This window comes from Erigeron canadensis, chromosome 6 (genome assembly GCF_010389155.1).
Source record: "Erigeron canadensis isolate Cc75 chromosome 6, C_canadensis_v1, whole genome shotgun sequence".
In the NCBI taxonomy this organism is placed as follows: Eukaryota; Viridiplantae; Streptophyta; class Magnoliopsida; order Asterales; family Asteraceae; genus Erigeron; species Erigeron canadensis.
In genome coordinates, this window is record NC_057766.1 from 28,680,448 (window position 1) to 28,691,057 (window position 10,610).

The following is a 10,610-nucleotide window of genomic DNA, read 5'->3' on the forward strand; positions in this document are numbered from 1 at the left end:
TACCTTCCAACACTTTCTTCCTCTTTAGACCCAAAAAAGGGGATTAGAGTATTAAGTGTACTCCCAACTTACTCTTTTAGTTATAATATAGATATAAATGAGGTGGTAAAAAAAAATCAAAAGAACATGATTAAAAAATCTTAAGAAAATAGATCGAAGAAGAGTTAAAGTTTATAGATTTATATAAAAAATTTTAAAAATACATGTCAAAATTAAAAATTTCGAGAAGGAATTAGTCTCTCTTGCCTCCCCTTTATACCACCTCCAACTGTATTGTTTCCATTTAATTTATTTATACAAAAAAGCGAGGCGATTTATATAACCTATTGTTCCTTTAAAAGATAATTAGAAAATCTGACGCCAAAATGCGTGGAATTATCTATACTATCTGATAAAACAAAACACCATTTTTTTCCTTAAACTTTCTACCTTTAAAAAATCAAAAATACCCTTATCCTTTATTCACTAATTTAAATATCTCCATCTAATTTATACTATATTATAAATAGAAGGCATAATTTCATATATATCCAATATTGACACCTTAATTACATATTTACCCAATTAAAATTAAAAATTTCATATTACCCAATCTTAATTTAGATTCTATCATATTTACTCATTCTCTTATAAAATGAGTTATAACTAAATTTACATCAACAAGTTCCTATTATATCATATTGGAACTAACGACATAGTCCATTACAATCAAAATACGTTATGGAATTATGGACAAAACCATGTGGTTATTGGTATGATGTAGTCTAGCAGAATAACCAACAAATTGTGCTACCAACTTGAGACTTAAAAGTAGAAGACATGCATAGCAAAATACCATAGCTCTCGATTTGTAATAAGTTAAATAAACAAAAATAAGAGAGACGCCTGTATCCGAACATCCAATCGGAAATTTCATATATACCCAAATAAGTTTTTTATTGTTCATCATTGACACTCTTTTCATTTTATTGTTAGATGCACTAATCTACTATATTAGCCATGACTCTTTAAGACCGAAGTGTGAAAAAATGGTTAATCACTTATATGTCATCCTAAAGATTAGTAAATTTATTGTCAGAAAATATTTTCAAATTCTTCTGAGATGAAGATATAAAAGCCACATTGCTAGTGGGGTATTTGCACATTGATGAAACCGTAGTGAAAAGAAGGGACCATGTGGGTTGGGGCAATCTCTACCAGCATACAATTGTGCTTATACATAACAAAACGAACCATGCTTATTTATTTTTATGGAATAATAGAGAATTTGGTGATGTAAATTTAATTGTTAATCATTTTATACAAGAATGGGTAAATATGATAGAATCTAAATTAAGATTGGATAAATATGAAATTTTCACTTTTAATTGGATAAATATGTAATTAAGGTGTTAATATTGGGTATATATGAAATTCTCCTTATAAAAAAAGCTTTTTATTTATGGAAATATTGAAACTTATGTAATATCTACACATAGCACCCTTTAAAAGGTTTTTATCTACACTACCCACTTACATGAATATTTAAATTACACTGTCAATCATTTATCTTTTAAAATATATACATTAACCTTTTACATTAATTACTTTTACATCAATAACTTACACCACTCGATATCGCCTCCGCCACTAACAATCTCCCCTACCACTACATCGTCGCCACGACGACTACCGTAGCATTGTGCGGGTATCGTGCTATGCTACCTATAATACCCTTAATGAAATAATGTATACTATCTATACTATATTATAATGCAAAAAACCTCTAGATTTTCAACATTGAACTTTTTTTTCAATATTGATTTTAAGTATCTCCCCAAAATACCCCCTATCAATTCTATATTTACTTAAAATAACTATATTATCCTTTCCCTCTCCTCAAATATTAACCAATCATTTTTTTTCTCTCTCCTCTATAAATCATTTATTCCTCCAATTCATTCAAAATCTTATATCTCAAAAATCGTACATCAATAAATCATAAAAGTTATATGGGTGTTCTTAAAAATTAATGGTCTTTCATTAGAGATGTCATTCAATATATTTTCGACGAATTTTTAAATCCAAGGGCGGATCCTCTACGGCTAAGACATTTGGTTATCACACTCTATGACCTATCACCTCCTATGACCTACCACACTCTATGACCTATCACATTTATCATCTCACCGCCGCAACTCGTAGGTACTTGCTCTCGTCTAATAAAACAAACCACCCTTTTTTATCCTTAAACTGTCTACCTTTGAAAAACAAAGAATACTTTTCTCTTTTATTCACTAATTTAAAACATCTTCATCTAATATACCTATAATACCCTTAATGAAATAATTTACAGTATAGATCCCCTAACACTTAAAATAACTACAATACCACATTTAACATCAATTACATTTACATTCACCATCATCGTCCCTCCCAGAACCACCCTTTTTTTCCCTTAAACTTTCTACCTTTGAAAAACAAAAAATATCCTTCTCCTTTATTCACTAATTTAAAACATTTTGATCTAATATACCTATAATATCCTTAATGACATAATTTACAATATAGATCCCCTAACACTTAAAATAACTACAATACCACATTTAACATCAATTACATTTACATTCACCATCATCACCACGGTTACCACCACCACCTCCGCCATTACTATCCCACCGCCATCACATTACGTGTGCATAGTTCTATTTTAATAAAGTGATAAAGTCAATCATTTCTCGCAACTAAAAGTGTGGTGCTTTATATACAAACAAAATCACATTTTAAAATGTGATAGAATTATAAACTTTTTCACATTTGAAAAAGGTTAAAGAAGTTAACTATTTCTCTACTTTTGTAAATGTAGTATATATATATATATATATATAAGAGATCAAATGAAAAGGTGTGTTAAGGACAGAAGGGAGAAAAAGTTCTATGAACCAATCAGAACATGACATGTGACTTTAAAAGAAAAATACGGTGACATTTTTGTAAATAATTTGACTTCAAACCCAAGCTGACCTAACCTGACCCGGACCCAACCTGACCCAGACCCCAAGCTGACCTAACCTAAAACCCAAGCTGACCAAAACCCATAATCTATATTGTGTAGATTAATCTATATTAGTGTAGATTATGTGTAAGTTGTTTCAAGCTGACCCAACCCCAAGCTGACCCAACCCTGACCCATACCCCAAACTGACCCAACCCCAAACTGACACAATTATAAATATTAAGATTTTTGTCACATTTATAAATGTGAATTCTGTAAATCTCTTTTACTATTTCATAATTATAAATGTGGAATTATTTAACACATTTATAAGCGTAAATAATTCAAAGTTAAAGTTCACATTTTCATGAAATGCGAATAAAAAAGGGTAAACAATTAGGAGTACCAAATTTGTTGTCGTGTACAAAGATATTTGAACCAAACGCACCCTATTAAAAGGATGATTCAGATGAACACTAACTAATTTTATTGGAATTACTCAAAAGGATATAGAGATGATTACCTCAAGATCGGTGTCCCTTTATACGAAGCTTCGGTTAAGTGTGACTGGAAAGTTGCTAAATCTATTTTTGAGAAGAGACCCGAGCTTGTAAGGTATAGCATCACTGAAAATGGGGAAACTGCACTTCATGTTGCTGCATCTGCAAAAGGTCCTACACGTATGGAAGAGTTTGTGAAAAATCTGGTGGGTTTGATGAACCCAGAAGACTTGACTCTTGAAAATGAAAATTTCAACACTGCCCTGTATTTGGCAGCAGCCGCTGGAAACCTTGAAACGGTTAAGATTATGATAGAAAAAAACAGGGACTTGCTGACAATCCCTGGTGCTGGACGACAAATGTTGCCACTCTATGCGGCTGCCCTGTTTGGAAACTATGAAGTGGTCAAGTATCTTTTCTTAATGTCCAATAACTTGGGTGATGAAGAGGGTTGGACGTCTCAGAATCGTGGTTGGCTTGTTGACAAGTGTGTCGAGAATGACATGTTTGGTAAGCATTTTAGCATCGAGTTAAGATATGTAAAATGAAAGATCTTGATGGATTCATGTTTCTAGGTTCATTGTTGAATCACGTTGATCTTGTTATATTTTCTCTCACAAAGTGACTATCAAATCTTTTTCAGATATTGCATTACAGATAGTGGAACGTTATCCAGAAATTGGTAGGCGGGGAAACCTGCTTCTTATTTTGGCCGGAAAGCCTGAAGCATTTCCTGAAACAAAATCTAATAACTTTGGGAGAACCACAAAGCCAGGTAAAATCAGTAGTCTACATTCAGTTTTGACATTCATCCGTTCAAAGCTGCCGGGAAAATGTGAAAAGGAAAAGAATGCATTACCATTATTAAAAGCCGTATGGAATGAGATTGTAAAACTTCCCAAGAAAGATATTGATAGAATACTCAGAGGGCCACCAGACTCCCTTAAGCAAGACAAGTCGGCTTCGGGAAGGGCTATTCAAGCTATTCAACTACAAAATCTCATTTCTAAACATGTTGCTGAAATGCTTGCTATTTCCACAAATCCACTCAGAGTGTTGTCGGCTTCGATAAAGCAAGATACCAAGCCAGGTTCTGGAAAGGAGATTGATCAATCTCTGGAACTACAAAATCTCATTTCTGCACAACTTGTAAGCTTACATGTTCAAACCCAGAACATAATCAAAGAGACCCCAGATTCGTTATCCCCGGAACTAGAAAAGCTCATTTTCGAACATATTGTTAAACTAAATGAGAACACCCGGAACATTATCAAGACAACTGCGAAGAAAAATCAAGTTCAAATTATACAAAAAGCCATTTACAAACATGCTTACGAAATGGATAAAGAAAAAAAGAGAATAATCAACAAGGATGCATACTCTAATCGGGTATTGTTTATTGCTGCAGAAACAGGCAATACCAACTTCTTAGTTGAGCTTATCCGTCTATATCCTGATCTTATATGGAAGGTAAATGATGACGGCTTAAGTATATTTCACATTGCTGTCAAACATCGTCATGAGGGTATATACAACCTGTTGTACGAGATAGGCTCAATGAAAGACATGATAACTCCTCTCAAAGATCCAAATGATAACAATATGTTGCACTTGGTTGGGATGAGTGCGAAAAGAAAACAAGTTGAGGATGTTCCAGGAGTTGCTTTACAGATGCAAAGAGAGTTATTATGGTTTCAGGTGCATAATATACAACTCTCAAAGCTTCAATTCTGAGATTATTGGGTCATATGTGATCCATCTTTTTCTTTTCATTGATCATGATTATTATAACCATAGTTATATTTTTGTATTGTAGGAAGTATGGAATATGGTTCCTCCTTCTCATAGAGAACGAAAGAACAAAGATGGTCTAACACCACATGAGTTATTCACAAAGGAACACCAAGAAATGGTCAGTGAAGGTGAGAAATGGATGAAAAAAATAGCTGCTCAATGTATAGTGGTGGCAGCACTTATTGCTACCATGGTATTCACTGCAGCTTTTACAGTTCCAGGGGGATTTGACCAGATGAATGGTATCCCTGTCTTCCATTCGAAAGTAAGCTTTCAGATCTTCGTTGTGACAGATGCCATTTCTTTGCTCTTGTCAACAGCTTCAATTCTCCACATGTTCTTATCTATCTTCACATCTCATTATGATGAAGGTGATTTCTTGGTATCATTACCCAAAAAGTTGACGGTAGGTCTAACATATCTTTTCATCTCTATAGCATCCATGTTGGTCGCTTTTTGTACTGGCTTTTTCGTACTTTACCAGAAGGGTTTGCTTTGGATGCCGATCCTTATCAGTTCTTTCGCTTTATTGTCATTCTTCCTAAGTGTTAAGATGCACTTATTTGCGTTTTTTAAAGTATTTTTCTCGACATTTAATTCCATACTTCTCTTTAAACCCAAGAAAAGTGTTCTATACTATGAAAATCCCAAGGTCTAACCATCTTCAGTTTCCAATCGTTTCCGGTTTGTTTTGAGTTTCACATCAAGGGGCATTGATTTTGGACTCTGATCGAAGTACGTCTTTCAAACCAATTTGGCCTTTCCTTAATTCTCAGTTTATCCTTGTTTGTTTATCCTCGTTACATTTAGAGGCCCTTGCCACGCAGCAGTCATTCCACTTGTTCCCATTCAAAGTCTGATGTCAGACTCACCACTTCAATCTGACAGCAATCAAAGGGTCATTTGAGTGAAGTAAAGATAATAATGTAATTGTTTAATTCGTATTTGAACGCATATGATGTTGTGATTTTGTATTGTAAAAATAGTGATTTGTGAATGGATATTTACGAATTGTGGAGCTGTATTACTTGAAATTTTAGCTTGTGAGTGATTTGATTTAACTCATGAATTATTTCTCAAAAAACCATTACACTTTTCTCTTCATAAATGGCCCATTTACCCCCTTCATATTTTGAACATTTTCTATACTTCTGTGTGATTTGGAACAATTTATTTACCACGCACATCCATATAAAAATCGACTAACATATCTTGAATTACACATACAAATCTTGAAATTTGTGATTTGAACAATTTTGGAATCTGATGTCAGGCTCGCCATAAATTCTTAAATTGTATGATTAGTTGTTTAAAATTTCTATTTGAACACATAATGTAATGATTTTGTATTGTAAACTTGTGATATTCATCCTGCTGCTATATATTATTAGTTGAAATTGTATCTTGTGATTGTGATTTGATTTAATTTGTTAATAACTACTGGGGCATATTAGGTTCGGTAGCTATGAAATCAGATGTTGTGATAAATCTTCAATTTATTTGTAATTGTTACTCGTATTTGTTTTGAGTTAAAATTACAGGGGATCAAAATTGATGGATTTATTTCTCGAGATAAAACAACACATTTTTTCAATTTACTGTTTGGTGCGAAGCTATTATTGGTCAAATTGAAGTTCTGTGAATATATAATTTGATAAACAAAACTGGCCCATATTCGGTATCGACAATTTAATAGAATGAGGATTTCATAGAATGAGATGTTGGGGATTTGTTAAAGAAACGTACTGATTTGTTCCTATAAACACCGTATATATATAAACCAGGTCATGTAAATCCCAAGCCAATCAACAATACGATTATACAAATTTAAAACTTAGATTGAAACTAGAATTGCGATGGGTTTCCTGATCAAAATATTTGAAGATACAAACAAATGAAAGTCTAATAGAATTAGAATGATAAACCCATTAAGAACTAGAGTCTGAGAATTCTTGTACCAATTCGACTATATAATATAGGGTTAAGTCACTAGATGACCATCGTACTTTATCAAACTGGAAAACTAAGTTGTATGACCAACATACTTTTCAAATTTGTACACGGTTGACCAAAAGTTTACCTTTTTACCGGTTACATTATTTTTTGATGGCGTCGCAATTTGAAAAGTCACTGGATGGCCATCGTACTTTTCTTTTTGTACATGGTTGTCCATCAAACTAAGTTGTATGACCAACATACTTTTCAAATTTGTACACAGTTGACCAAAAGTTGACAATTAGTAAAATGAATAACAGATTTATTTGTATTGAATTTAGTTTGGAATTGGGGGTTTTGAAAACCCTAGATTTATTTGACAATTAGTGAAATGAATTTGTTTTCCATATATGAGCATGTATGAATTCATTTTCAATATATGAGAATTTATGTTTGGTTAACTTTTTTAGAGTCTGCTACTTCTGGCCGGAATCTGCTGGTGTTAATTCAATATATTATTATTATTATTATTATTATTATTATTATTATTATTATTATTATTATTATACAAATTAGGAATACGTTTTTATACATATAATTGCTAACTGTGTATCCAAGTCATCGTTAAAAATAATCCACTTCATTGCCGCGTCATCAAAAAATAATGTAACCGGTAAAAAGGTAAACTTATGGTCAACCATGTACAAATTTGAAAAGTATGTTGTTCATACAACTTAGTTTTCTGGTTTGGTGGGCAACCATCGTACTTTAACCATGTACAAAAAAGAAAGTACGATGGTCATCCAGTGACTTAACCCTAAAAGAAAATACGTTTAACCGGCTATCACCGGTCAACCGGTCTACTTTTGGTCAACCGTATACAAATTTGAAAAGTATGTTGGTCATACAGCTTAGTTTTCTGGTTTGATGAGCAATCATGTACAAAAAGAAAAGTACGACAGTCATGCAGTGACTTAACCCTATAATATAATATAATACTAAAATATGTAAGTAAAATCAATTAAAAAATATAAGTAAAATCAAAATAAAAAATATAATTCTAAAACATTAAACGCATGTATTGTATTTCACAAGATAGAATTCTGTGTCAAATACACAGAAAATTAGCTTTAAAAATAAAATAAAAAATAAAAGTAAATGTAAAATCCTTATAATTTCAAATTTAATAAAAAAAAAAGAGTTAATTGCAAGATTGGTCCATGTGGTTTGTACACTTTAGCAAGGAAGGTCCCTTTTCGAGAATCTTTGCAATGGGGATCCCTATTTTGAGATTTTTTTGTAAAATTGGTCCAATTTTGACGGATCCATTAAAGGGGGCCATCAAGTATGCACGTGTGGGGGTATTTATGTACTTTTCACCCCACATGGACCCTTATTGCTAAAATGGAAAACCCCAGGGACCAATCTTGCAACTTTTTTTAAAATCCATTACTAAATAATACCTTTTTATTTTTTCATAAAAGCAAAAATCTTTAAATAATTAAATATAATTTTTTAACACTTTTTAACTTTTCATGATTATTTATTGTTTAAAAAACTAAAGGGAGTATTTCATATATACCCAATATTAATACCCTAATTACATATATACCCAATCAAATTTAAAAATTACATATTTTCCCAACTTTAAGTAAAATTTTGTAGGGATAAGTATCTGAGAATATAATGAACTATGCAGTAATATTTATGTTATGTAATGAACTACTTAGATGTTTATTATATGTAATGAACTTTTAAATCCTATTTATTGGATGCAACCGGGTATATGTGGCAACCATGTAAGCTGTCATTTGTAAGTTTTTGATTGGTCGGATACATCCAACAACTTGGATTTGAAAGTTCATTACATACAATAAACATCCAAGTAGTTCATTACACAACATAAACATTCGTGCATAGTTCATTACATTCCCAGACACTTATCCCAATTTTATATATATATCCACAAGCTCTCTAGACCATTATACTAATGCACACACTTAACGAAGTTCAACCAAAGCTGAGTCTAGTTATTATCGACCTTCAGAGAACAGGACATAAATATATATACCTACTAATATTATGCAGCTTCACATGTAAAGCATCACATCTTGATGTCACACTACTCCGTGATTAGCATTTCAACTTCATCGGCACTAATTGGAAGTGTTTGGAAGGTGTAAACACGATAAAGATAAAATTAATCACAAAATAGACCATGAAACACATAAAGCATATAAACTATTATAAATAATCTGCTATCCTAAAACGAGTAAATGTAAGTACGTGATGTTGTGTTAAACCAAGTTTAGATAACTTGAAGCAAAACTCACATAGATTCACAAATACACAACTACGACTATACATCTTCAATGGAAACTTAATTAACAACTATCATTATCGCAAACTTTGCATGACGTAAGCCACAAAATTTAGTCATTAAAGTAGATCTCTTGTGCCACCACGCTCTCAAGAAAGGAGAACGAACTAGAGGTTGTTTAAAAACAATATAATTGTTTAAAAAATTCTAAAACTTATAAATAATTCAATTTATGAACTCCAATTCACATAATAATGTATAATTACTTTCTAAGAATATATCAAAGATTTTGTTTTTTTAAGACAAATATCAAATTATTAGTTTGCTTTTTCTTATATTTATAATTAGAATTTAAGTTTTTTATTTGCATTTATTTAGTACTATATTTTTTATTCCAAAAAATGTTGTTAACTTCCTCTTTGTTTAACACGAGAATAGATAATTAAAATATCAAATATGACATTTATATTATTTGAACAGAGTTACTAATTGTATGTTATAATCTCTTGAATTAAGTTAATTACTAAATATATTAATAATTGTAGAAAAAGCTTTATAAACTTACAATTTTTAAAAATTCATCACTAAATAATACGTTTTCACTTTTTATAAAGTTTTATAAACTTATAATTTTTAAAAATCCATCACTAAATAATACGTTTTAACTTTTTAAAAATTTTTATAAACTTATAATTTTTAAAAATCCATCACTAAATAATACGTTTTAACTTTTTAAAAAGTTTTATAAGCTTACAATTTTTAAAAATCTATCACTAAATAATATCTTTTAACTTTTTAAAAAGTTTTATAAACTTTTATTTTTTAAAAATCCATCGCTAAATAATACCCTTTTAATTTTTAGTGGTAATATGTTTTTAGTTTTTTAACAACAAATAATCATGAAAAATTTAAAAGTGTTAAAAAATATATTTAAGTTAATTATTTAATAAGATTTTTTTTTTTTTTTTGAAAAGTTAAAAGATATTATTTAGTAATGGATTTTAAAAAAAGTTGCAAGATTGGTTCATGTGGTTTTCCATTTTAGCAATGGGGGTCCCTGTGGGGTGGAAGGTACATAAATACCCCC

General features: G+C 31.0%; 1 protein-coding gene across 1 annotated transcript; it reads left to right on the forward strand.

Annotated features, from left to right (window-relative positions):
- The first annotated feature begins 3,346 nt into the window (after positions 1–3,346).
- Positions 3,347–5,926, forward strand: LOC122604630. Its single transcript, XM_043777505.1, has 4 exons — positions 3,347–3,362; positions 3,481–3,984; positions 4,118–5,172; positions 5,291–5,926. Exons 1-4 carry the CDS (start codon positions 3,347–3,349, stop codon positions 5,924–5,926), a joined length of 2,211 nt encoding a protein of 736 aa, XP_043633440.1.
- The last annotated feature ends 4,684 nt before the right edge of the window (positions 5,927–10,610 follow it).